Source organism: Leptonychotes weddellii, chromosome 12 (genome assembly GCF_054177405.1).
Source record: "Leptonychotes weddellii isolate Sample4059 chromosome 12, ASM5417740v2, whole genome shotgun sequence".
Classification (NCBI taxonomy): Eukaryota; Metazoa; Chordata; class Mammalia; order Carnivora; family Phocidae; genus Leptonychotes; species Leptonychotes weddellii.
The window spans coordinates 1,469,517-1,497,311 of record NC_138380.1 but is presented as its reverse complement, the minus strand read 5'-3'; the positions used below and the strand labels follow the sequence as shown (position 1 = coordinate 1,497,311).

General features: G+C 55.4%; 2 protein-coding genes across 5 annotated transcripts in view; one reads left to right on the top strand and one right to left on the bottom strand.

Moving 5' to 3' along the window:
* The window catches only part of DNAJB6 (DnaJ heat shock protein family (Hsp40) member B6), a 398,231-nt gene that overhangs the window by 108,898 nt on the left and 261,538 nt on the right, over positions 1–27,795 (top strand). The window lies entirely within an intron of this gene.
* MNX1 (motor neuron and pancreas homeobox 1) lies at positions 4,193–9,375 on the bottom strand. Its single transcript, XM_006751338.2, has 3 exons — positions 8,667–9,375; positions 5,585–5,745; positions 4,193–4,971 (listed from the first exon to the last, which is right to left on the bottom strand). Exons 1-3 carry the CDS (start codon positions 9,373–9,375, stop codon positions 4,609–4,611), a joined length of 1,233 nt encoding a protein of 410 aa, XP_006751401.2. The 3' UTR covers positions 4,193–4,608.

Sequence of the window (27,795 nt, the reverse complement as noted above, 5' to 3'; positions counted from 1 at the left end):
TCCAGCCCGCTCGCCGGGGGCTCCAACGGCGGGCCTGGACCCAGCGAGGGGGAGGGGGTTTCTTGTTGGCGTCCAGTTGGGGACACACCTGGCGCATGATTTACGAAGTGAAAGTGTTAAACGAGGCCACCAGCTGGAGGCCCGACCCGGCTTTATGAGTTTTATTAGGTGCCCTATTATGGAAAATAAACTTTAATCCGACCATAAAAACCAAATCTGAAAAACATACTTGCCCTTGTAGTCTGGAACAGGGCAGCATTCTTGGCGGAGGTCACACCTCCGAAGGGATTAGTTTTATTGAGGGAGACACAATGCGCCGCAGGACTTTGATACGAGACGGGGGGCCGCGCACGTTTGCGGGGAGCACGCCCCCACGTCGCCCACACCCGGCACTGGCCCCTCCCTGCGGGTCCCCCCTCTGCCACTCCCCACCCCAGGAGCGCAGTCCCCGCCTGGCCACCCCGGGACCCTGGGCTGGAGGGGGTAGCGCAGGGGACGCCGCAGGGCTGCGTTAAGCCGCAGACCCTGGAGGTGCTCCAAGGCACCCGCCTGGAGCCCGGGGCCTGACGCTCAACAGCGCAGCCTCGGACGGCCAGACGCCCTCCTGCTCTGGTCCGGAGCTCCCCTCCTATGCCTTCCCGGGGATTTGGATTTTCCACAGCAAGTCTGTCCTATCTCGGAGGGAGGGAGGAACGGGGCGGGGAGGAGCGGAAGGAAGGAAGGCCTGTCTTAAGGGTCAGTACAGTACTGTTAACTGTGGTTGGGCAAAAGATCTCTAGAATCTTTTCATCTCCCAAAACTAAAACTCCGTATCCATTGAAAAACTCCTTCCCCCTCCTCCCAGGCCCTGACAACCACCCTCCTACCTTCTCGAAGTTTGACTTAGATTCCACTTGTAAGGACAGTTATGCAGTATTTGTATTTTTAGTGACTGGCTTATTTCATGCAGCATAAGGTGCTCCAGGTCCATCCGTGTGGTGGCGGGGAGCAGGATTTCCCTCTTCTCAAAGGCTGAATAATATTCCATGGTGTGATATATTCCATTTTCTTTCTCTCTTCAACTGTGGACACTTACATTGCTTCCACCTCCTGATTACTGTGAACACTGCTGCCTGAGCATGGGTGTGCAAATCCCTCTTCCAGATCCCATTTAAATTCAGTTCTCTTGGCTATACAACTAGAAGTAGGACTGCTGCATCCTATGGTGTTTCTAGGGTTTTTTGTTTGTTTTTGAGAAAACTGCATCCTGTTTTCCACGGTGGCTGCCCTATTTTACATTCTTCCCAGCAGTGCACAAAGGGTCCGATTTCTCCATATCCTCGCCAACACTTGTTATTCTCTGTTTTCATTTTTTTGTAATAGTCATGGTAATGGGTGTGAGGTGGAAGCTCATTGTGGTTTTGATCTGCATTTCCCTGGTGATGGGTGATGTTGAGCACCCTTTCATGTGCTTGTGGACCATGTGTATGTCCACTTCAGAGAAATCTCTATTCAAGCCTTTTGCCTTTTTGTAAATCGGATTCTTATTTTTCTTGCTGAATTGCATGAGTTCTTTATATTTTGGCATATTAACCCCTTATCAGATATATGATTTACAAATATCTTCTCCCAGTCCTGGGTTGCCTTTTCATTCTGTTGACTGTTTGCTGTGCAAAAGTTTTCAAGTTTGATGTAATCCCATTTGTCTATTTTTGCTTTTGGTGTCATAGAAAGTCACTTAAACTGATCTTGCCAAGCTGACTTCCCTCTGGGGCGGGGTTGTGGAAGGCCCACCTCAGAAGGAACATACCCACTTCCTCTAGGTTCTAGTTGTTTCTGTACTTCTCAGACTCTGCCTATTAAAGCTTCTGTAGAGGCCTGGGACCCTGGGCCACAGCTCTGCCAGGACTGCGGGCTGTCACCTGGAAGATACCTGCAGATTGGTTTCTTTTCACAAAAAGGGCTTTATCCACACCCTTTTGTACATGCTGGAGACACTTGCCAGGGCAGGTGCCTCTTTTCTGAGAACGAAGGAGAATCTCCCACTAGGGTGAAGAGAAGCAGGCTCAGGATCCGGCCCTCGGTAGTCGGCGGGCCAGGCTGGCTGGGGACCTCGCTGGGGACCCAGCCCCCAGGCTCCAGCGACCCGGCGCCTGCAGGGTCTGCACGGCGCACCCTAGCTCTGGTGGAAAGCCGGGAGGCCCGCGCGATAGTCCTGCGGAGCGTGGGCTTGTGTCCCCCTGGGCTCGGGCGGCGAGGACCTGACTCCAGGTCGTGGAAACAGGGTCGGGGGGGGGGCGCCTGCAGAGCCTCTCACACCGCCCCCCCGCGCGGTCAGCGGGGTGGGGGGCGCGCCCCGCGAGGCGGGCGGAGCAGGCCCTGGCGGCCCTTCATTAGGCGGAATGAATTGTTCGCCGTGCCCGGAGTGGGTGAGGATGAGCCAGTGATTATATTTAAATTTGCTATAATTGATTTGGGGAAGAGCTACTGTGACAAGAACGAATTGATCATTAAATTTATTAGCGAGATAAATTCCGCCGCGATTAGGCAGCTGGCTGCAGGCGCTGGGGCCGCGGGCGGTCGGGCCTTCCCGCCGCCAAGTCCCCGCGCCAACGCCGGCCTTGCTCTGCGCGCTGCGGCGGGGTCGGGACGCACGTCTGCCTTCAGTGCTCCGCTTCCCCGCGCCCGGGGCGAGCCGGCCGCTCCCGACCGGCTGGGGCTTTTGCCCCTCGGCGGGGAGGCACCCCAACTCGCAGGCCCCGCCACCCGCCCCGGCTGCCCTGCGCTGAGGTGGGGGCGCGGACCGAGCCGGCCGAGCAGGGGGACGACCCTGGATTGAAGCCAGCCGGGGAAGAGATTGCTTCAGGCTAAACTGCACCAATGTGTTAGAAATTAAAGCGCCATAGTCGCGGATTGCAAAGGTTTGGTTTGGTTTGGGGTTTTTCGAACCCCAAAAGGCATCTGTCTTTCTCTTCTCTCCCTCCCCAGCCGCCCTCTGCTGTTCCCACCAGCTTTCTCGGGGCCCTCTGGCTATCCCACAGCTGCAAACCCAGTCCCCGGCCCCCCAGGGCACCTTTGGACCCCGAGATGGCCGAGGCCCCGCGCCCTGCCCACAGCTGCTCCCGCCGGCTCCGGCTGCGCCGCGCCCGGCCCCAGCTGACGTTGCATTTTATGGAACGAGCCCGGGGTGATAATGAGCTGCCAGAGAGGATATTAATCTCACCCCGGCCCTGAGGTAGGGGAGTGGCCCCGCTGGCCCGCGGTAATCACCCAAATGAAACGCCTGGCCCTTCTGAACTCATTTATCAGCTGGGAGGGGGCGCGCAGGGGGAGGGGGGCGCGGACCCGGCGCGCAGCGGCTGCGGAGAGAAAGGGAGAAACAGAAGGACGGAGGCGGGCGCGAGGGAGGAAGAGAGAAGCCGCGCGCCCGGGCCGCCTGGTTCCTCTCGGCCCACGGGCGGCCGCGGACCGTCGCTGGCGGGGCGGCGAGGGGAGCGGCCGGCGCGCGCCCGGCGCGCAGGTGCAGCCGGGCTTGTGTGCAGCACATGGCAGCGCCCGCGGCAAGGTTGATTCACCCCGAGCCACGGCAGCGCTGGCGGGAAGCGATCCGGCCGCCCGCTGCTGTCCTCGCGGACATTCGCACAGATCCCAGGAACACGGCTCTGGCCGCAGCTAGAAAGGTCCTGCGGGAGAGAGGGCCGGGGAGAAGCCCGGGGTTACTCGAGGCAATCCCGACCCCGGACGCCAGGAAAATCATCTCGTCGTTTCAAAGCGTATTTTCTGGAACATTCAGACAGTGTGTTTCCACGAGCGCCAGTGAAGCAAGAGCCTCAAGGAAATGAAAAAATAAATACTCGGAATCCAAAGTCACTCTCCTGAGATTCACGCATTCGGACACGCGCTGACACCTGGTCTCAGGTATTTTTACGAACATTTCGCACCTAGGCCTCCCCAGCGGCGGGAATCAAGTTCCCCGCCCACGTCACAGCCCAGAAGAGGAGGTGTTCCTAACACCTGTTTGCCATTCTCATTTGCACCTTTCGCTGTCAACTGAGGAATACACCCCCCCCATCATTTCAACAACAAAAATAGTACAGTGCGCTTTCATAACTCCCTCCCCAAAGACCTGCACTCTCATCCAGTAAAAAACCAATTTATTTTACATTCCATCGTGGGCGATGGGAGAAGCTAAATAATAATTTAGCATGCATAAGTAGATGCTTCTTTATATATATATATATATATAAATACAATATACAAAAATAAAGACAGTACAGTTTTGAGATTTCCAGCGGTTTGAATGCTCATGACATAAAGTTCCCCCTAAGATAGGTAAGCACAAAACATTTTCCCTTTTTCAATACTCAGCAGAATGTCGATTCCGGAGAAGGTTTCAAGTTTTCCAGGTGGTCCAACACTGTAGGTTCCTGCCTTCTCCATCAGGAGGAGGGGAGTGGGAGGCTCCCCCTGATAGCGGCCAGCTAGCTCTTCTCACAAACACTAGGCCCCAACACTAACCGAAATTAAATTAAAAAGAACGGGAGTTCAAGCTTGAACCTGCTGGGCCTCCCTCTCTGTCCCCAACGGGCAGCGCCGGTCGGCGGCCTGGCTCACAGGCCTGCCGGGCCCCTACTGGGCCTGGGGCTGGTGCCCGGGGCCTCCAGGCCGGGGAGGCGGCGAGTCGGCCTCGGTGGAGCAGTCGGAGGACACGGCGTGCGTCCTGGAGCCGTTGCTGTAGGGGAAGTGGTCCTCGTCCTCGTCGTCCTCGTCCTCCTCGGGGTCACTGTCCCTCAAGTCCCGCAGGTGGCGTCCACTGCCTTTGTCCCCAACCGCCGGTGGCCCCAGCAGCTCCCCCTCTCCCTTGTCCTCTGCGTTGCCACCTTTGCTCGCGCCCCCGCCACCCTTCTGCTTCTCAGCCTCCTGCGCTGCCTGCTCCTTGGCCTTTTTGCTGCGTTTCCACTTCATCCGCCGGTTCTGGAACCAGATCTTCACCTGAGAGCACGAGAGGGTGTGAGAAAGCGGCCACCTCCATCCCCACCGTTGGTCTCTCTGGAGGCCCCCACCTCCTGCACCTCGCAGGGTCCTGGCCTCCCTCACGCTGCGCAGGAGCGGGCTTCAGAGTAGGGGACACAGAGGCTCCGGCGGGAAGGAACCCCCTACCCCCTTGGCATCAGCAACCCCAGGAGTGGGGCTGGGGGAGTCCACGGAAGCTCAGACTAGGACCTCCACTGCCGGATTCCTGTCCTTTTCTAGGGGTGCTCGCCCACTGTCCAGGAAGGGCCGGAGCAGCTAGGGTCCATATCTGTAAATCTCAAGATGTTCCCCCTCTTTCTGGAATAAGGTTTCTCAAACGTGGCCTGAGGACCATGGCTTCAGAATGGGGGAGTGGGTGGAAGTGTCCTTAAAAAGCAGATTTCTGGGTCTGACCTCAGCCTACTGAATCAGACCGCTGGGCTTGGTATATGAACCCTAGCGGGGCAAACGCGGACTCTGCCTCGGACATTAGCCGTCCCCCTAAAGTCAGGAGGCGCTGCTCCAGGTGCCAAGAGTGGCCCCTAGGAGGCCAGCTTGTGTTGAGGTGGCGTGGGGGGAGGGGGCGGTGTACCTGGGTCTCCGTGAGCATTAGCGACGTGGCCACCTCGAAGCGCTTGGGCCGTGACAGGTACTTGTTGAGCTTGAACTGGTGCTCCAGCTCGAGGAGCTGCTGACTGGTGAAGGCCGTGCGGGGCCGGCGGCACTTCCCCAGGAGGTTGGACTGCGCCTGGGCTGGGGACAGAGAGGGGCGTGAGGCCTGCAGCCTGACGCTGTCCTCCGTCCTCCGACCCCCCCACGGCCCCCCAGCGCCGCCGCCACCTGGCCCACCAGCCCTGCCAAGTGGCTGCTCTTCCTTCAATGTGAGCACCCTGTCCCCAAGGGACTCAGTGACCAGAGGAGGCCCTGGAGCCCAGGACCTGGATACCAGGTGGAGCCATGCGGGTTTGGGTTTAATGCGACTCAATATATTTTTTTTCTTTTTAACTCAGGGTCTGGGTGTTCTGATTAAAGAGAGCCTATCACCTAGGGCAGCCCTGTCCATCTGGGGGGTGCGGGGCAGTGTAGAAGAACTTGACAGACAGGCAGGATGCTGAGGCCAGAGAGGCATAGCTCCTCTCCACTCCTCACCCAGCACCCACCCCCGCAACTCAGCCTCAAATCCAAACAGGTCTCCGGAATTACCAGTCCCATTTCCTCCCAGCCAGCAAGGAACTAATGCAGGATTCCCACCACCACCTCCTCAACTACAAAAGGAGGAGTAAAAGTAGGGCAAAGGCAAAGAGAGAAGGAAGGATAGAAGGAGAAGGAACACATCTTGGGCCCAAACATGTGAATTCATCACACTCCCCACTGAAAACTCTTCTTGACGCTCCTGCCCCCGTTGCGGAGGGGCAAAGCCCAGGGAGACTGGAAGCCTTTCCAGGACAGATCTCATTTCACCAATTGAAGGCCAGGCAAAGGGGGGATCCGGCTTTCTGAACGTTCAAGGAGGTCCCTTGGCTGTATTTACATAATTTCACACGGTTACATCAGAGAATTTTATGGCCTCAAAAAACGAGACTTCCCTTGATTTCCCAGGAGCCTTACGAGTGTTAGACAATAAACGAAAGGATAGAAAAGAGGGCAGCCCAGCGGCTGAGCGCAGGCCCCCCGGGTGGGCAATTTGCTTTACGGGAAGGCCCACGCCCCCAGCTTTAGTTAAATGAGGCCCCAATTCCCAACTTGACAATACATTAGAACTTTAATTAAAACACTGACTCCAGAGGGACCATTTGGGAAATGCCATCCAACAGCAGAGACAACCAATTAGAGGAAACCAAACAGGTGTTCCAGCGACAGAGGAGGGACTCTCAGAAGACATTCCGGCATCCTGGCCTGTTTATTATCGCCCTTTCAGGATTTGGTATTTAGATACCTTTTCTAAACTTAAAGCAGGCTGGGTTTAATTCTGCTACCTGTAGGTCAAGATTAGGAATCAGGGATGGGCAAAAGGGATGTGACTTTCACCAATTTTCTGAGCGACCTTGAGCTCCACACAGGCCCAGGAAACCATGGGAAGGGAGGGGGGGGGCAGGGAGCCCAGAACCCAGTGCCCAGGGGAGGTCTGTGTGGAGACCCCCACCCCCCTCAGTGGGAGACTAAGCATCCCAGGCTCTGGGACATGCAGATCATAAGGAACACCCATGGGTGGCTTTCCATCAGAAGGGGATTGTTGGCTCTGCTCACAGCCAGGTCCAGGAAGAGTGCCTTGGGTTTGGCTGACCCGGGATCAGCAGGTTCAGATATGTCCGAAGCTGCGGCCCCAAACTGAAAGGTGAGTCCAGGCTTTCCCTGCTGCGGATCAGAAGGGGCTGACTTCCACCTGGACAGGCTGGGTGGCCATTAGGGTCTTCTGGGAGCTGGAGAAAGCCTGGGGTGGCTAGGGGCAAACAGTCCGCAGGCTGAGATTTTCTCACCCAGCTGTGACTTCTCCAGCTCTCAGGCCCCTAGCTTTTCTCTGTTTAGTCACAACCATGGCTTCTAGCAGAGGAATCTGAATTCTGCCAAGTGTTTATTTTTGTTTTCCTTTTTGCTTTTTCCCCTCCTATGCCTGCATCTCCCCAGTCTAAACACTTCCACTCAGAAGGAAACAATGGGGTCTCTTTGTTTGGGTGTTCTGCAGCTGAAAGCATAAAGTCTCATGCATCACCCTCCGTGTGGAGCCCGGGTGGGGCGAGCAGAGGGGAGATCCAGACTCCCAGAGCGCCAGCCCAGTGTGCCCGCCCAACGGGCCAGGAAAGTCCAGTGGGCTCAGGCCTCCCGGAGGCGTACCACCTGCATGGCAAGCATGCTGCCCACAACCCAGCAGCTCTCAGGCTGGGGGTGGCCAGCCGTCCCTCGCTCCTATCCTGGGGAGGGGTTCACTCTGTGTTGGGTGCCTCCAATTCTGGGCCGGCACCTGCTACGTAGAGTCCCTATGATGGGGTTCATGAAAGAGGCACATCCCTTCTGCAGGGGCATGCCACCGCTCTCTTCAGGTCAGGACATCTGCCTGCTGGGCATCACACCCGGGACCAAGCGCCCTTACAGAGGCGGGCAGAACCCCTGCAAATGGCCAGAGCATAGCCAGGGACCTGGCCTTGCGGCCCTGGCCTCTTGAAGCCCATTTCTTGTTCTCTGCTCCTGAATCTCTCCTCCTGGGAGGGACTGGGGGTCTCTCCAGAACCCATAATGCGTTTCCTAAGTTCGTTTCCCTGGAGATAAGCCCCTGGTTTAGGTGGCCTCGATCCCCAAGCCAGCCTAACTTGGACGCTGTTTGGCTCGCCTTCCCCCACCACTTCCTTCTCCTCTAGCCTGCCGGTTAATGATTAGATTTTAGTCTCACACCTCCAGCTGCCCCTTCCCGTTAGGAGAGGAAGAGAAAGCAGGGCCCGCGCGTGGCCATTTTAATAATTCGCTGCCAAGGCCACAGCGTGCAGTCCACATAAGTCTTCGCGGGCCCCAGGCGGAGGCCAGGCGGCTTCTCGGCCCTCCCACCGTGCTCTCAGAGCAGAGAGCAAGGAGAAGGAGGTGCCGGGTGGAGGAGGATGCGCGGGAAAACCGTGTGCCAGGACTCCCCCTCCCCCATTTCTTCCTTCCTTCCTCCCCAGGCCCGGGGGCCGCGCGGTACTCACAGTTAAAGTCGGGCATCTTGGGCAGGATCATGCCCGCGGTGGACGCACGCAGCCACTGGTCCAGCTGGAAGGTGCCGGCGCCCAGCTTGATGGGATCCGCGGGGTGCGCAGGGTGCGCGCCCTGCACCTGCGGGTAGGAGTAGGAGAGCGCCGGGTGCTGGCCAGCCAGCGCGGCCGCCGCCGCCGCCGCCGAGTAGCCATAGACCGGGTGGCCGTAGAGCGCCGCCTGCGCGGGGAGCCCCGCGCCTCCCTGCGCGCCCCCGGGGTGCAGCCCCAGCGCCAGGCCCCCAGCGGCGGCGGCCGCGGCGGCCGCGGCGGCGGCGGCGGCGGCGGCGCCAGGGTGCGCGTGGTGGTGGGGCCCCCCGGGCCCGCCGCCCGCGCCGCCCGCGCCTCCGCCCGCGCCGCCGGCGCCCAGGAAGCCGGGCTTAGGCAACAGCGCGCAGTGCGCGGCCAGCAGGCGCGGCGGCGAGGGGCTATCGGCGTGCAGGCGGTCGGCGGGCGCTGCGGGCGGCTCCGAGGACGCGGGGCTGCAGTTGCCGCTCGCCCCGCCGCTCGCCCCGCCACCGCTCCCGCCGCCGCCGCCGCCGGGGCCGGACGCTGCGGCCGCGAGCGACGTGACCAGGGCCAGCGGCGCGGTCTGCGCCGAGGCCGCTCGCGGGGGGTCCACGGCCAGCAGCGCATCGATGCGGAAATTTTTGGATTTTTCCATCGGCTCGTTTGGGGCTGGCGAGCAGGGCCGGGTGGTGGGTGACGCGGCCTCGTGCCGGCTCGCGGAGTCTGTGCGTGGCGGTGGCAAGCCCCAGGGTTCGGTATTGTTATGGTGATTATTTGCCAATAATCAAAGTCGCCGCCGGAAACTCAGCCGAGGGTGACCATGGTCCGGGCGCCTCCTCCGTGCGGACCCCGCCCCGGGCCGCGCTCGCACGCGCTCGCACAAACTCGCACGCGAGTGCCTGGACGCGCCGGGCCGGGGAGCCCGGCTCTATGCGCTGGACCCTCGGGCGACCGCGCCGAGGCCGCTGGCGCCGTAGTGGGGACCCGCGCCCCTCCGCGCACTTGAAGCGCAGCGCGGCCGCCGATTGGCGCGCTCGGCGGGGGCTCGGGGAGGGGCGTCGGCCCGGCCATTGGCGGAGGGGCGCACCTGTCACCGTCGAGGCCGCCCGCCGCCCCGCCCCTGCGCCGCGGGGTCCTAAGCAACCGGGGTGCTGAGCCGCGATGGCGGAGCGGAGACGGCGCCCGGGGTTGCCAGACTCGGAGGCTGAACCTAGGGACCCTGCTTGCCCTCCTGCAAGTGCTGAGCGGGACTGCGGGGGCCCCGCGGTCTGAGGCCAGCTCCGGAGACACGCTGTCCGGCTCTGGGCTCGGCGTCCCCTAGAGCCAGCGGCGTGCGTCTCCTCGCGCCTCCTCGCCAGCACTTGAGTTTGTGCACTTCTGCGTCGGGGAGCCCACGTTGCTTGCAGATCTAGCTGCTTTGCTCAAGGACGGTAGCACAACGAAGATCAAACCAGTCCCCAAGCCCTGCTCTTGGGTCTCCAGGGTGCACGGGAGCAGTTTGTGTCCCTGTCGTCAACCCTCTGCAGGTCGAACCTTCTCATCTCTGGGAAGTCCTGTGCGTTTCAGGTGTTGTGTGTGTGTGTGAGCGAGAGTTTGCCTTCCACAAGTCATCGCCTTGAGCCTCTGCCCCTTCTAGGCGGAGAGGGCAGAGTCTGTGAGCCCCGCGGCCTGCAGGACCCAGGTCGGCTTGGAGACGTTGCCCACCTGCCAGTGAGAGGATCCTCGATGACAGAGCTCTTCCTCTCTGCGGAAGGATACCCATGGGCGTGAGGAGACAGCACCCACCTCGGTTCTGGAAAGCCTGCGGGAGCCGGTAGTCCTCCCGAGGCCAGCCACTCTGACCCCGGTTAGTCCCCAGGCAGGAAAACGCAGCCTCTCTCCTCTTCCTACCTGCAGCTTGGGAACTCGGGCGAAAGGGCTTCCCCTGGCTGAGCAAGGTAGTGGAGTGAGAATCCAGACTTCACACCCACCCCTCCGTCCCCCATACACACACTTCAAATATTTACAGTAAAAGCACTTCCAAGGGCTTTTCTGAAGCGGAAAGAATCAACATGCAGGTCGGGGAGTCAAGCGGCCACCAGCACGAGGCTTTGTCAACAGCTCCATTAGACCTAGTTATCTGGCCCCAACAGGGGAAAGAATGCAGGAGGGGGTTTCGGTTCTTGCAGCCAGCTTCCTAAGCAGTTAAGAGGTGAGTAAAGGACAGGGTGGGGGCTGGAGGAGGGACAGAGGAGGAAGGAAAAATGAGGGCAGGTAAACTTTAAAATTAGCAGATCAGGTTGCTACAAGAGGGATTTTTTTTTTTTTTTAAGGTAAGTATAGGGATCGCTTAGTTTCCCTTCAAAAGGCTTTTTGCCTTGGCAAGAGTTGATTGTGGTGATTCTGTTGGCAAGAGTCGACTTTCTTTTTCATTAAAACAGGGTAGTTCCGAGACACACAGTACTAGTTGGAAATCAGGAGGACAGCAATGGATAAGGGACAGCGCTGGGAGTAAATATGATATGGCTTTGCACAAACCAATGTTAACTTGTAAATAGAAATTACAGCATTTACATGGTGTTTGTCTGGTCTTTAGATGCTATCTCTTTGGGGGTGGTGATGATGCAGTCCTGCCTTTAAGCAGAGAGAGGAGAGCACTTACACTTCCTGAACACTGCTATATGCCATGAGCTTTCTAGAATTCTCTTCTTTAATCGTCACTGTGACACTAGAAGAAGGATTTTATCCTCTCCATTTCAGAGAGTAGAGGTTCAAAGAGGTTGAGACTCTTGTGCCCAGCAAACCGTTAAGCCTCGTAGTTTGGAGTGGGACCAAGTGTGACGCAGGGGCCACACAGCTGTCACCGGCTGCCCTCAATGCTCCAGTGGTCCCTAGCCCTGTTTCTCTATGCCTGTCTGTTCCCTTTGGGGAAGGAGGGTTTATGAAGGAGACCTGAGATTCTTAGCCACCTGTTCTGGGCAGGAAACCCTTCGCCCTGTGAGGGACAGTAATGACATCTTGGCTGTCACTCTGCCTCCCCGGGAGAGTCTTGGCCCCCACCTCTGACAGGGGTTTGCTCTAATGCTGACTGCCTTTCCCTACCTCCCTCCTCCTCCATCTGCTGGGGCAGGACTCCTGGGATGCAGGGCAGTGATTTAGGAGGCTGGGGGAAGGTAGTGAATGAAACTCCCCAAAATTGATCTTGGAGAGCCTGCTGCCCTCTCTTCTCCCTGAAATACCCACCGCCAGGGCTATTTTAGTTGGGGATGGGTGTGCAGTCTATATGCAATAAATCTCCCCATGTTCCTCAACAAAATCATGCTGTGTTTTAGAACTCCCAGAGGAATTCATTTCACCCCCCTCTTTGTTCCACAGTACCCATTGTTCCTAAACCCCTCAAAATCCGTGGTGGGACGTGCGAGTCGTCCCCCTGAGACCAGCTGAGAGCACTTCCTGGAAGCACAGACTGGACAGGTATGTGGGGGTCCGGCAGGCAAAGGTTCACCTGGTTTTATCCCCGAGGCCACACCACCCATGGGGGCGCCCAGTGAGGCATCGAAGAAGCACTAAGCCCGCGGTGGGTCCTGGTCGCGGCCACCCCTGTAACTGCAGTGAGACTCTGCATGTCTGTGCTCTTTTATTTTCATGGATTTCTGTTTCTTTGTTTAGCAAAGTCGGGGTTAGACCAAGTGCACTCTGTGGGGCCAAAGGGCTTTAAAATTATCATATATTCTGTTGATGTTAAGAAAAAGTTAATACAGATTGGAGGTTTTCTGTGAAGTTGTATGGAAAGAGAGAGGGACAGAGAAAGAGGGCGAGGTCTTGGAAGTTTGGGGGCTTTGTGTGGTTTATGAGGTGTGAAGCTGAGCGCGCTGGGGCTCTTCCTGTCTCCAGCATCTGTATTGGTCCAGCCCAGCTGGCTTTGAAGAAGGTTTTGGGCAGACAGGAGTGGGGCTTGCGTCTGTTGGAGGGCCGTAAGGAGAGATCAAAGTCTGGTCCCAGCAATACTCCCAGACCCAGTCTCCAGGTGACTCCCCTCTCCCACAGCCCTGGGACAATTGGGGGACCCTTGATTTCCTGAGCAAGCACGCTTCATCAGCTGTCCCCCATCTTGGCCCCTTCCCTGCCCGGCACACCACCCCTTTCCTCTCTCCACACGGTCTCCCTTCAAGATACTGAATATTGCCCGCAGTCGCCCTTCTCCCACTATGTAGAAAGGAGAATTGGTGGTTTATACCAACAACTGCAAAAGAAAAAGCTGTTTGTAATCCACGTCTATTCATGTCTGGAATTATATACCTATGAGGTTGGGAATAAAATCTATATAGTCACACATTCAAAGGCTGGGAGGCAGGCATCATTCCTTATCATGTATATATTGCTTTCTTCCACGTGAAGTGGGGCAGGTACAGTAGAATAATTAACCTGAAGACCACCTGGAAGGGCCCTGGGCACTGGGTGCAGCAAGACTTTCTCGGTGGTCCCTGTGCGCCGCCCCCTTCCCCACCAGTCTGGGGAGATGCTCCGTGGTGCCCAGAGCCTCCTCTGGGGACCTGCCCACCAGGCCTGGAGTCAAACAGGGGCAGGCGTGGGGGGAGGGGGGTGGAGGGAGTTGGCGGAGAGTAGGGGGTGCTGGGGTCACCGGAAGGCAAACTTGGGGGTGGGGATAGGGAGGAGGAGGGGCGGATCTGCACAGGTATCCCCTCCCCCCACCAGCAGAGCCCCAGGACTAAAGGTATCACGTTGTTAGCGCTGCCCTTTGATCTGCTGACCTCCTTCCTGACCCGGGGGCACTTGTCTTGTAAAGGGGTCTGGAAAGGGTGGGATCCCGCCAACCAACCGCTCCAACGAGAGGTGGGCCCTGCCGGAGGCACTGGGTGTCTTTTCTTGAGGCCCCTCCTTGTCAGCCTGGCCCTTTACACCTGGATTTCGTGTTGCCCCTTTAGAGATCACAGCCGCAGCTCCAGGCCTGACCCTAACGGAGCCCACCTCCGAAGTCCCAGGTCACGGGTCCGTCCCCGTGCACCGGGCCCAGCCCCAGGTGCAGACAACCAGCCTAAACGGGGCTCACTGGTGGGGTTGTGCTAAGAGGTCAGGAGGATGCTGCAGGATTTAAATGCCTAAAAATTCAGCAACCTAAGGGCCCTCTATTTTTGGAAATTTTCTCCAGATACAATAATATCTGCTTTATGCTCAGATCTTGGGCAGTCTCCCAGCTTCCATAGACACCAAAGAGAAGGGACAGGTCTTGCTGGGTGGGCCGGGCAGGGGGAGATATGCTCAGCCCTGCCCCTCGTGTGGAGACAGAACATATCCACCTGCAATTTTCCTTCTAACCCAGAAAACTGAAAGTGTTTCCAGCCTCTCTGTTGCACAAATTCGAAGCTCCGGGCTACAAAGAAACAAATTCCTACCAAGACATCGGGGAGCATGGGGAAGGTCACGTGAGTCCTTTAATCAAGCTGGGGGACAACAGTCTTCAACAGAGATGAAGAACATCCCCCAAGTAGCTTGTATTTTTGCTAGATTTTAATTTCAGGTTCACTCTTTCATGCTGTTGTCAGGAACAAGGTACAGAACACACATGCCCGCGAAGTCAGCCTTGATTGTTGTAACCTTCATGACCCCTCTCTAGATAAGCTAACACCTGACCTGCACCTCGTGGGGAGGGAGTCTTGACCTAAGGGCTTTCTTATTTTAAGATTGGGCACAACACACACCTGCTTTAGAGGAGCCCAGCTTTGCAGTCTCCCCCATAAAATGTGTCTGGTCATCGAAGGCTCGCTCTCTAAACGCTCCCCACGGCGGTTCTGGGACCCTGTGCCCGAGACAACCCCCTCCCCCCACCGCAACTGAAGGAGAGGGGTGCGGAGCTCACACCAGCAGCTCAGCCCCTGGGGAGACCAGACCTACACAGGTGGGTGTGCACCCCAGCCTGGACTGTCCTGCAGGTAGGGAGGCTCCAGGGGAGAAGTACAAAAAACAAGACGCTGCTTGCGATGTTTTAATGCTTTGGTATGTGAAATTTTTAGTGCCTTCTGACTCCGAATGATGGCTGGATAGTCGCACGGTAATGTCCAAATCCACGGTGGATAATGGCAGGAAGTCACTGCTAATTGGTCTCTTTAGTAGTGCTGAGGTGGCAGAAGCTGAGGCTGCTGGCTGCCGAGAGAGAGAGAGAGAGAGAGAGAGAGAGAGAGAGAGAGAGAGAGAGAGAGAGAGAGAAGGATGAATTCCTTCTCATGCCATTTTCCAGAGCTGGAGGGATGTTCCCTAAGATGGGCAAATGGTGTCTGTGGTCAAGTTCCCCTCTTTCCACCCTGCCCCCTGCCTCTTCCCACAGGTGCGCACTCCAGGCCCAAGGGACAGATCTCAGGCTTGGAGGCTTGGAGTGGACTTGGGGGGGGGGGCGGTTCTGTTTGCACGTAGGACTTGGCTGGGTTACCCAGGACGTTATTCCCACGGCGCCTTCCTGAAGCAGCTTCTCCCCCTCACATCCTACCCCAGCCACACTTCCTAAGCTTAGGTGGAGTGTGTGGTCAGCCTGGCAGAACGAAGCTAGTGTATCAGGAACCTGCTGCCTACCCTACGGTTTGAACAGGGAATGTTTTACCCAAGAGGAATCTGAAGTTGATGTCATCCACGTAGTAAGTGTGGCTTGGGAAGCCAGTTTTAAAATGATGGCGTCCGGCTCTTAGTGCCCCTGCTCGGCCCGCATGCCCCAAGCACTCATGGGTGCCGTGCCTCAGTGTACCTTCTTGCGTAGTCTCATCCAATGAGATTATAACTGAAAATACGTACGGTGTCCCCAGTCTTACCGGCGGGCAAACTATGTCTCTGGGAAACCAAGGCACTTTGCTCCAGAGCCCACAGCAAAAGGGCCAGCGGTGACTTCCAGTCCTGTGGGGGGGCCTTAGCCGGAACCCCCTAGTCACATTGGTGATTATGTTATAATCTCCTCATGGCAGGATTCTAATCAGTTTTTCCCACTTGGCCTTTGACCAGCAGGGCTCCTGCCTGTCCAACGTAAGGGTGGCGCGAGGTGGAATGTTTGCTGCTGAACGCACTCTATCTGGGGTCCCTTCTTCCTGACACCAGTGGGATGGGGCCATTTCCCCTTCTGCACTGCTTCTGCCCAGACCTAGGGGTGGGGGTGGAGAACGACCCGCCGCCCTGCCCCCGCCCCGCCCCCTTCCCCTGGTCTCCGGGGCTCCGTGCTGCCGGCAAGATAATTTGGCTAATGAACTCGTTAAAGGGCCCCTGGTGACCCGCCCCGGCGTCCCCTCGGCCCATCTGGGAAATTCCATTGAAAGGCTGAGAGCCTCCTCGGCCTCGCCGCCGTCTGTCGCCGCAGGAGGCGCGAACCCGCTGACGCTGGGCCCTTACATTAAAATAATTACCCGGCGGAACAGGTGGCCCACTCCGGACGCCCGGGCGCATCTGGGCCGGGGAGCCGCCGCCGCCAGGGGAGGGGAGCGGCCCGCCCAGGGGTGGGAAGGTCAGGCCCGCCGCCCCGGCAGCCGGGAGGGCGGAGAGGGGCCTTCCGGGGCCGGCGGTTGTCCCCAGGCGGAGGGGAGCTGGCCGCCCGAGTCTGGGGAGAGGGGCGGGGAGGGGGGGGGGTGCCAGGGCAGAACCCCGAACTGGACGCGGCCGGCCCGAGGCCGGAGCAAATCCTCACTTCGGGCGGCGCTCCAGGGCCGCGCGGGAGAAGGAGCTGGGGCGCCGGCGGCGTGCGCACGTGTGCATGCGTGGGAGCGCGTGTGCGGGAGTTTGTACACGCGCGTTTCGAGTGTGCGCACGTGTGTGTGGTGGAGGAGGGCAGCGTGGCTCCCAGCTCTCCGGGCCCGCCTGGGAAGCGTCCTCCGGCTGCCCGCCTTTAGCGCGCGGGTCTCCAGGCCGGGCGGTGCGGAAGGAGGCCCGCCGTGCTGCTTAAAAAGAGCGGCGCGATCCAGGCGCGGGGCCAAGCCTATTGCCAAAAACACATATTACACTGCGACATTCTGTAAATGAGATAATGATACATAAACCCGGATGATAGATGTGACATGCCTGGGATGTCTTCTCTAAATTAGCTGCTCGCATCGACTGCTAATAATGGTGAGTTTATGAAAGCAATTTCAGTGCAAAATGCGAGCCAGTCTTCTTACTCTAATCAGCCTGCCTCGGTTAATGCATGAGGGGGTCAGGCTGAGAATTATTGACACGCCCGTGCCCTTAACCTGTTTCCCAATAAAGCTGATTAGTTTTTGTCAATTCATCAGCTAACCACTCTTGCTGGAACTGCATCAAAGCCTTATTTGCTCAGGGGAAATCAACAAGTCACAGATCAGCTCCATTAAGGGGCTGCTTGGCGAGGACGGTCCTGGGGCCCAGGGACGCCCCACTGACCTCACGCCCCCAGAGTGGCTGACAGCGTGGCCCCCTAAACTCCAAGCATGGCAACACAAATGAATATGGGAAATGCTGGGTCCGAAGACTTACTCTTTCTGTGAGGGGAGGCCTCTGCCGCCCAGTGCTTTGGGGCGGTTGTCCTGGGCCCCAACAGTCCTGGTTGGGGCCGGTTGCCTTCCAGGCTAGGTGGCCCCAGACGGTGGAGCCGGAGGGGGATATTGCAGGGGGCAGGGAGCAGAGGGTGTAAGTGGGGGAGCCTGGGGGTCCACAGAGTGTCTGTCCCAAGGCTGCGCATCCTTCCCGTGATGGAAGGGAGAGGAGTGCCGATTTTGGATTGTGTCCGGACAGCGCTGACGGTGAGCCGAAAGGTGTTACTTGGGCGGGGTTGTACCTACACCCGAAGCTGACCCTGACCTTGCTTGGTGACCTCTACAGGCACGTGGGGGAGGGCACTGGGCTGCTGGGAGGACAGCTGGGGAGGAGGGGATCTTGTGTCGCTCCCTCCACCTTGCCCCAGGTGAGCTGGCTGCAGAATGGACCCCCCACACACGCACACCGCCTTTCCCCGCAGGCTGGACCGGCAGATCTGCAGATGGGGGAGGTGACCTGGAGGCCCCGGCCTGTGGGCGGGTGGGGTGGGGGGAGGAAAACGTGCGCTGTCCCTTTAAGCCCTGGGCCACTGTCGCCTCCCGACCCCATCCCCCCTCAATTTAATTTCATTAAAACAGAGCATGAATATTTCTATTAAACCTAAAATGAAATATGAAGCCATTTAGACTCTGCCTGCACCAATCACCCAGATTTATGACTTTTATTCATCACATCAAGAGCTTGGAAAAATGAATTTTCTTCACCCAGGAAGGAAATAAAACCTCAGGCTTGGTCATTTCCAGAAAGCTGTTAATTTGACCGTGTGGTAATTACTTTCACAATTAACTAAAATACAAATCAACTTGACAAATTGGGCTAGTTTATATATTAATTAGCCGCTTAAATTTATTCATTATGAAAAGACAATTTAAGGGGACCTGTGGTGTCTGTTTTATTGCAATAAATTATTGTTAGGAAATGGGTCTAATAAAATACCTTAATATTTAAGGATATTGTATACGCGAGGGGGGATGCTTTATTGACAATTTCATTTTCCAATTAGTAATTTTGTTGTAATGTATCCGTGAGCCCAGGACTAGCAGGCGGGCAGGCAGGATTCCCCTGGCCAGGGGCAACAACGAGCGTCCGGGCTCGGCCGTGGGCAGAGAAGAGTCAGTTCTGCGGGAAGGGCCGGGGTCGGATCCGACGCAGACACCGGGTTTGTGGCCGGGGCGTCCACGGAGGCACCGAACCCGGGCCGAGATGCTGCACTGGCCTGGGGCCGCCTCCTGCTGCCAGGGGCCGCGGGGGCTGATTTAATAGAATGTCGATAGAATCATTCGATGCCTTTTAGCTTGTGATCTTTATAAATGTCCCTCTATTAAATTAGAAAATGATTCTCTTCTCGTTTAATTGTATTCTTTCGTTTCTTATTTCCAATTAATTAGTCCTATCGACGTTACAATATTTTAAGTGACTCGAGTCCGTTTCCAGTTAGAATATATGGGTCAGCACATGTAATTTTATACCCGACAGAACTATATAATGTGGGTTTTAACTACTCGCTTCTCATCTGTCTTAACTATCTGGCCCGAATGCGCCCCCTGGCCGCCTGGCAGCTCCCTCCGGGGTAGGTGGGCACCCTCCGCCACCCGGAGCACTTCTTTGTAATTCTGTTTTAAATCTAGTCCCAGCCGGCTAGCTGGAGGGTGCGGAGAGCGCCGAGGAGCCCAGGGCCGCCCTGCCGTGCGCGGGGCGCGCGAGCCTGAGTCCCCCCAGGTTGCCCTTGGCCGGCGGAGCCGCTCGCTCGCGGCCGTCGCCTCACGCGCATTTGCGCGCCCCGGGGCCCAGCGCGGCGCTGGCGGAGCGAGAGCCCCGTGAGGCCTGGGGCGGGTTCCGGGGCGCAGAGCGGAAGGCCGCAGGGCCAGGCTCCCCGGCACCTTCTGTTCCATTCCTGCCCCCGACTTGCTGCCTTACAAGACTTGAGATCATTTTTCAAAAAACGGCCCTCGCGCGCCCAGGCTTCCGTCTCCAGGCCCCCTCGACCTCTGCGGCGGAGCAGCCCGCCGGCCCTCACTGCGGGCCACACCTGTGCTTTGGGGAGCGCGCGGTGGACCTTTCCTCGACGACGTTCGCTTCCCCACAAGCACCCAACAGCTGTCTCGAGAGCTCAGCTTAAACGGGGAGGGATCCACCGTTCCTTAATTCAAGGACAAATTAACTAATTCCTCCCGGCAAGATTTACGGGGCTGCTGCTGGGGCCGGCGCCCTCCCACCGTGCGGGGGCTGCTGTAGGCCCCAGGCCCGCAGCTCACCCCCTTCCCCAGCACAGCCCCCGTCCCACCACCGCGCCAGCCCCAACCCCGGCCCGCGCGCAGAGTCACAGGTGGGGGAGCCGCCCCGTCCCGCCGTGGGCAGAGGGGGGCGGGGCGGAGGCCACCGGGTGGGCTCCGGGGTCCCCGCGGCCCCTGCTCGGCTGCCTCCCGCTGGGCGTGGGCGCTCGTTTGCCCTGAGGGTCAGTGGCCTGGTGCCCAAGGCGCGTCCTGCGAGGTGGGAGATGGAGGGTGCCGAGAGCCCGGTCCGCAGGACTCCTCCGTGCTGTCGCCATGGGGGGGGGGCAGCGGCACCCCTGCGCGCACCCCAGCCCGCATGTAAGCTCCCCTCTCCTGAGGCCCCTGCTCACCAGCAAGGCAGGCTCCAGGAGCCATCGCTGGCAGAGCGGCCAGACGGGTGCGTCCACTAGGTCCACCAGCCGTGTCGGTGTCCGGGTGTCCCGGAGCTCCTTAGCTCTCCCCTTCCTTCCAGGGGGAATGAGGGTGGAAACCTATTTTGTGTATTTCTAACCAATCCTTCTCTCCCCACGTCTTTCAGATAGCTCCCCAGTCAGCTCAGCTTTCTTCTCCAGAGCAGAGAGACCCCCATTTCCTCTTCAAGGCCTATGTCCTAAAAGTGGGGACAGGAGCCTCACTGAGGCACCTGAAGGTGTCCCAGCCCCTCCCCTCAGCTTGGGCGGATCGCGGCACTTCCACAGAAACGTCTCCCTTCTCCTCCAGACCTGATAGGGTCCAGCTCACTGACTGCCCCTGATGGGGCTGGCTTGGGGAGGAGGAGGACATTTAACACTTCAAATCTGGACCTGAGGGACTTGGGCCTGTTTGCCGACTCCCAGCTGGGGCTCCCTCTGTCACCGCCCCTCCCCAGAGCACCCCACTCTCAGGGAAAGATGGTAGCTGGGAGGATGGGGGTCTTTAACCCAGTGGCATTGTTTGAGCCCAGAGGAGGATTTTAGATCAGGTGAAGCTGGTAGCCCATTCCTTCAGCACTTCTGCCTGGGGGCATTGAGGGGGAGGACCCTGCAATCTGAATGATTCTGCCAGGCTCCTAAAGCATCTCCAATCCCAACCATCCCAGCAGATTAGCTTTTCTCTGGGGGTACAAAGGGCAGGCCACCTCGTTTTTTGTTTTTTTTTAAGATTTTATTTATTTATTTGACAGAGAGAGACAGTGAGAGAGGGAACACAAGCAGGCAGAGTGGGAGAGGGAGAAGCAGGCTCCCCGCTGAGCAGGGAGCCCCATGCCAGGCTCCATCCCAGGACCCTGGGATCATGACCTGAGCCGAAGGCAGACGCTTAACGACTGAGCCACCCAGGCGCCCCGGCCACCTCGTTTTTTTCACCCCAAAGTCATCTGCTGGCTAAAATAAAAATTTGCTCACCTCCTCTTTCCGGTTATTAGCGAGGGTTGTCTACTGACAGTTAAGGAGGGAAAATAGTCCTCAGCAATGAGAGCGCACTAGAAAATCTGCAGAAATTGGCCTGGCTCCCTCATGCACCCTGGGGTCAGGGCTGGGCCTGCAGCAAAATGGATGGACTTTGTTTTCATGTCCACTGTTCAATCTGAAGGTGGTCAGAGCAGTGGCCTAAGATAGGCCAGCCAAGGGCCCTGGGAGCCCTCGTAATCTCCCAAAGTAGGTTGTTTGCCAGACAAGTGAGAGCCCCCTCAAACTGTGCTCTCTGGAATGCCGTTTGTGTGAGAGCATCTCACACTGTGGCTGGGCAGAGGAATTCAGTGTCCCCTCCCCTGCTTGGGGTGACATCTGCACCTACACTGTCCTATCTCTCGGCCCCAAATGGGCCATTTAACAGGATCCAGAGCAGCAAGTACTTATTAAGCCACTTGGTGTGACCAGCTTGATACTGAAGGATGGGCAGGAGCTTAAAATACCCTTTCTGTGCTCAAGGAACTCCATTCCTTCTTAGAAGAGAAAAAAAAGTGCGCATATGAACAATTAGAAACCCCCATCAAATCATGTATAATGATGTATAAGAATGAGAAAGAGGGGCGCCTGGGGGGCTCAGTCGGTTGAGCATCTGACTCTTGATTTTGGCTCAGGTCATGATCTCAGGGTCATGAGATCGAGCCCCATGTGGGGCTCTGCGCTGGACATGGAGCCTGCTTGGGATTTTCTCTCTCCCTCTCCCTCTGCCTCTCCTCCCCAACCACCCTTCATGTGCTCTCTCTCTCTCTCTAAAAATAAATAAATATTAAATGAAATCACAAACTTCAAAAAAATTACATTTTCGATAAGGGAATTTTTTTTTAACTTGTTTTGTTTTTTTAATATGGTAGAAGCTTTGTGGAAAAGGGGTCATTTAAATTGTTGAAAAATCTAGTAAAAGTAGCTGCCATATGCAGTCGTATGCTCATTTTGCAGGAGAGGAAGCAGGAGAGGAAGCAGGAGCTTTGGTTGATTTGCCCCCAGACCGCAGATCTTGAAAGTGGCAGAGTCAGGATTTGAACCCAGACGTGCGTGGCCCAAGATTCTCCTTGCTCACCATTATTACTGCAACAGCTGGGTGGCTCTTTGCAAAGGTGGCTTTGCAACAGACCAGCTCGAGTCCTAGTGCCTCAGAGGGAAACAATTGCCATGTGTACGAAGGGCTGATTTGCCCTGCCAGCAGGATAAAGTTTCGTATTTCTGATAAAAAACGAAGCACCTCTGCTCTGTCCACCAGTTTCCTTGTCAAGGAGAGCTGGAGTTCAACCACCAGCACATTTGGAGCATGCTACCAGGCACTGAGCCATAGGGCAGTTAGGACCCACAGAGAGGGTCACTAACTCAAACCAGAACAGCAGTTGGGTGCCAAGGCCACCTGAGGCAATGAAGAGATTATATAGAGATGCACCTCGGTGGTTGGGGAGGAGGCAGACAGAAGGGGAGGAGGGAGGACACGGAAAGGTCTCCAGGCAGTTCTGGAAATCACTCCCAATACTGGAAGGTAAATCTTAAGTAGAAAGACAATTAAAGATAACATTTAAAAAGCCAGAACAAAACTACGGAGTTAGGACCAGAAAAAAGAAAATCATCACGAATAGGGGGGGAAAGTGAGACGTTTTTAAGATCTTTGGAATAGCCTCCTCTGGCCATGTCTCATGATGGACCCGGGTAAGGGGTGGAGTGTTTGCGGGCTTCAGACTTTCTGTTCCCCACCCCGGGCATCTCCCCAGGAGATAGGTCTCCCCAAGCTGTGGGGAGGTTGTTGCCAGATGAGAGGAGCAAGCACCCAGGAATCGACTCAGGCAAGAGCTAGTAAAATCTAAGATAGAGGGGGTTAGGTATCTAGCAGCTGGGGAAGGAAAAAGGGGTGAATTCCGGCCAAGGTAATCGTGGAATGCTGCCAAATGTGTGATGAGGAGCTTTAGTGTTTGTCTGTTGGGCATTAAAATACCATGAATCATTGACAAGAAACCAAACAGTGCTGATCTATATAACAATTCGAAACCATATTGCTCCAAGTAAAATCAAATTAGAGCCTTTCCCCAATTAGGTTACGCAAACGCTTACAGAAAGCACAAAGAGTGATGTTCGTGGGACGCATGCTGGTGGCCCCCACCTTGCACCTCACGCAACACAGAGACTCTCAAGCACACGGGCTCAACACCCGGGCTCTGTCAACATTCTACCTCTAGATAATAAATATGAGACACAGCACACACTGCTTTTAATTGCATCGATAAACTGGGATTAACCCCCAAGTCAGGCTTCACTATTGCAATTAAATGTCCTCAAATAAATTGTTTCCTCAATAAACAAATGGAAGGGGCTGTGTTTGCCCTGAATAATAACAGGTGTAATATTTTACTGGCTAAAGTTAAGTATTAAGTGGAATCACTTGCTGGCCCTGATTTATTCCCTGAGATCGGAAAGTCATTTTTCATACGTCATGTGCCGCTTCGGTACTGTATAAACAGCTAATAATGCACTAAATCAACCTAGCTCGACCTTGCATTTCACCTAAAGCCATCAGGCCTCAAAAACCTGGTGCTGGGGGTTCTAGGGAGAGTCAGGAGCTAGAAGCTGTCCTGGAAAGACAGCTGAGTCTCTAGCTTCTAGGATTCGAAAGTTAAGAATTGTATGAAAACCTACTGGGTCCTTAAACAATCCAGGGACTTTTTACAGACATGCATCTCCTTTGGGTCTTCTGGTTGCAGTAGGGTGAGCTGGAAGGCTTATCCCTAAGAGGAGGCTGATGACGGGGTTGATTTCCTTTATTCTCTTCATTGGCAAAATTGCACTGGAAATTCTTAAAGCCATTATTTCTCGTTCTTCATGAATGCTCACCTCAGTTTTGATGTTTTGGTGGACATAGAATAGACTTCCAAGGCCGTCAGTATCCACGGGCAACTTTTGGTCTCTCTGTGTCGCCCTTGATTTTTAAGGCATCAGGGAAGGGAAAGCACAGCGATGTGTCCTGGGAGGGGGGGAGCGAAGAGTGTATTAATTCTCAAATAACCAGGATCAATTCCATTCTTCTAGAATAAAGTAGAATAGAATAATATTCTTATTCTATGGTAGTCTGTAGGGTGTAGGCCAGCACTTCCTCAATGGTGAGTGGTGATTTGTTCGAACAGGGACCTATTAGAATGTATTCACTACTATTGACTGTCAGTTTTACTTGGCCGTTTTCAAAGTGTGTATTCTTTTCCTCTGGTTCCCAAACAAATATCTAGTCATGAGAATTTGTAAGTAAGCATTTTGGTGTTCATTATAAATATAGATTGATCTGTTTATAATCTTCTTATAATTTATTTGTCGGTTGCTTCTTAAACTTTGCAACATGAAAGCTCCCTCCCATTTTACCCTATAAACCTTATACTTGCATACTTAACCATATTAAAAATAATGCATTTTTTTTTTTTAGTCAAATGCATACACTCTGGCCTACATGGGAGTGCTAATTCCCGAGCTGATTCCAGCTCGACCAGAGATGCTGCAGACTTTGGTCAAGGCAGCCTCCTGGGGAGAAAATGCAAGATTTCTATTAAGCTTTCAATATTTTGAAATGATCTGTAAGGCACCGTCTTCCCCCTCCCCCATGACTACCTTCCTCAATGCTTGGAGACCTGGAGATTCTCGGTTGGGATTTATTGATTTAGTTAAAGAGCAGTTTAGGCCACATTTTATTAATATCCTCATCATCAGCATTACTACCCCTCACCCTTCCCATTTTCACCACATCATTCTACGTGACTAGTGAGCCGCACTTGTCCTTAGTTAGTGAATCTTCCACACTCTCGTTACCACAGGGAGGTGCTTGCTTGGGCTCCCACAGAGACCAAAAAATATGCATGGGAATTACCAGCATGCCTTAAATATATCAAAATAACCTTCCTTAGCACCAATGCCCTGTAACTTGAGATAAAGAGAGTTTGGGTTTCCCAAACTATTATAAAACATCTTTCAATGCTAAAGGATACCAGGTGGAGAAGATAAAATATTTAGCATGCGGGACCTCATTCAGAGCATGAATATATCTATAGATAATTGTAAGTTCCTAGGAATACTTGATGGGAAATATATTGATAATACAATTTTTCTTTTGAAAGGGGTTGTAATGATTGCAAATTTGGTTAAATAGTTAAATTAATAAGAACTATCTGATTCAAACACGGGCCTTTTAATGATATACAGAGCTAATAATATCCATCTTGCCAGCTAAAGAGATTTTAACAGACTGCATCGGGCCATCGACAATTGGAGCACCTAGCTGCCTCTTATTAATGCAACATTCACCTTTATATTAAAATGCATTTAAACATAGCCTGAAAATATTAAAGAAAAACCAAATACAGAATAGTTCACAACAATGTCCTTATTTTACTGTTGTGAATAGAAACACATTATTTGGTTGTCCACAAAATATAGCTTTTGGGTGAAATTTTAGGAAACCCATTGCAAAATGGAGGTAAAAACACCTAATCTGTGTTAATGCATTTCAGAACAGGATCTTCCAAGTCAGTGAGATGTTCGGAGAACATACATCTGTATTTTGTATGTAATGTGGGCACTTGGTGATTGGTGTGCGGGAGTTGGGTGAAGGAGCCTGGCGGTTCTCGACGCAGCTCCCTCCCTGCATGTTGTTATGCTTCTCGGCCTATGTTCCCTTATCTTATCTGTAAAATGGGGATAACAACATCTGTCAATCCTAACATTAATGAAAGGACACATATAGAGCATCTGGCATGCAGTAAGTGCATAATACATGCTGGCCCACTCGCTCTCTGAGGGATACGGGGTATTTGCTGGCAACCATTGTGACCGATGCTGGTGGTGGGAATATGTGTCAGTGTGCGTGCCTGTTACGGACTGAAAATTCGTGTCCCCCCAAAATTCGTATCTGAAGCGCTAAGCCCCAGTGGGATGGCATATGGAGGTGGGCCTTTGGGAGGGGATTAGGTTTAGATCAGGTCATGGGGGTAGGGTCCTCGGGATGGCATTGGTGTCCTTACACGAAGAGACCCCAGAGCTCCCGCTCTGCCTTACATGAGGAGCAGGGAGAAGGCAGAAAGCTCTCGGGGGACGGGACGGGCTGGAGCCTCCATCTTGGACTTCCAGCCTCCCGAACTGTGAGGAAGACATTTCTGTTCCTTGAGCCCCATTGCTGTTACCACAGCCCATAATAAGAAAGTGTCTAAAAACCAAAGTTGAAAACCAGAAGCTAAACTCGCTGTGCTTCCACTGTGGCAGCCTGCGGTGTGCCCATTGGCCGATTTAACCGTTGTGTTTCTGTGAGACAGATTCTTTTTTTTTTTTTTTTTAAGATTTTATTTATTCATTCGACAGAGAGACACAGTGAGAGAGGGAACACAAGCGGGGAAGCGGGAGAGGGAGAAGCAGGCTTCCCGCTGAGCAGGGAGCCTGATGCGGGGCTCGATCCCAGGACCTCGATCCCAGGACCTCGGGATCATGACCTGAGCCGAAGGCAGACGCTTAACCGACTGAGCCACTCAGGCGCCCCTGTGAGACAGATTCTATTGTTGTCCCATTTTACAGATCAAGAGTTGGGGGCTCAGAGAGATTCAGTAACCTGCCTAAAATCCCCAAACTGATTCACACTCAGTCTGAAACTCTTTCCTATGTGTCTGGCCTGATTTGCTGGTTTCCCCCAGTGCCTCGTGGTTGATTGGCAAAGAGAGGTTTTGGAGACGCAGATGCTCTGGAGAGTCCTGGGGGAGTCCAGCTCTCAGGAGGCTGAGCCTCACCTTCCTTGGCTCTGGCTGCTGGAGGTCCATGGCTCTAGCCAATCTGCTGGGACCAGGAGGTAATCCTGAGTACCCCCCGATCCGTCCCTCCTGGGTCCTTCCAAGTGAATGAGGAGCTTGTGCGGCTAGCGTGCCGGATCCTGGGGGCAGTGCATGTGCAGAAAGCTGACTTGCTGGCCTCCGCTCTCCAGCCACTCCAAGCTCAGGCATCTTCCAGGCACAGAAAGTCACAGGAAGTAGTGACGTGGCTCAGAGAGGTAATCTGTCCGGCCACGGAGCCGGGGAAGGCAGAGCCAGGGTGAGACCAGCCCAATGTGGGACTCCAAGCTGACACCTGTGTGAGCATCCCAGTCTTCTGTCTCCTGAGCTGGAGGGGGGCGGTGTCCAGAGCAAGGTGGGGGAAGGAGGGAGAGCAGGGTGTCTGAGCCCCAACCCAGGTGATGGCTGGCATCTAGCGGGGGCTCGTTGTAGGCCCGGCACAGTTCGAAGTGCTTGATAACATCTCAGCTCATTTGATGCTCACAACAAAAGTCTATTTTTCAGAATTGAAAACTGAGAAAAGGAACTTGGCCAAAGTAACAGAGCTGCAGTGGTAACTCTGGGGCTCAAACCCAGGGCATCTCCTGCTACACTCTGATGAGTGTGTTTGGGTCTGACCCCAGGTCGGGGACAGGACCGCAGATGGAATCGAAGGCAGAAGCTCCATCATCCTGGCTGGGTACCAGTGATGTGGCTTACAGGTGAGGCTGTGGCCCTTGGGGCCCATAGGAATCCAAGTGGGTGCTGGACTTGGGGCAACAAGACCAGTTCCAGGTCCCACAGGCCAAGGGGGGTTTCGAATATCCTCTCAATGGGGTTTCTCTGGGCTCGAGGCCTGGCTGTCCCCAAATCGGCTGTCTAATGGGCTCAGGACGTATTAACCGGGGACAGAGACACTTCAGGGGCTCTGAGCTTCTCTCTGCTCGGCTGCTAGGGTTCTCGGCCCTCCCTCCGCCTTTGCTGCCCCCAGAGAGATGCCAGGTCAGGGCGGCTGGTTTCCTCCGTGTTGTCACCACCCGCGTGATGAGGACCT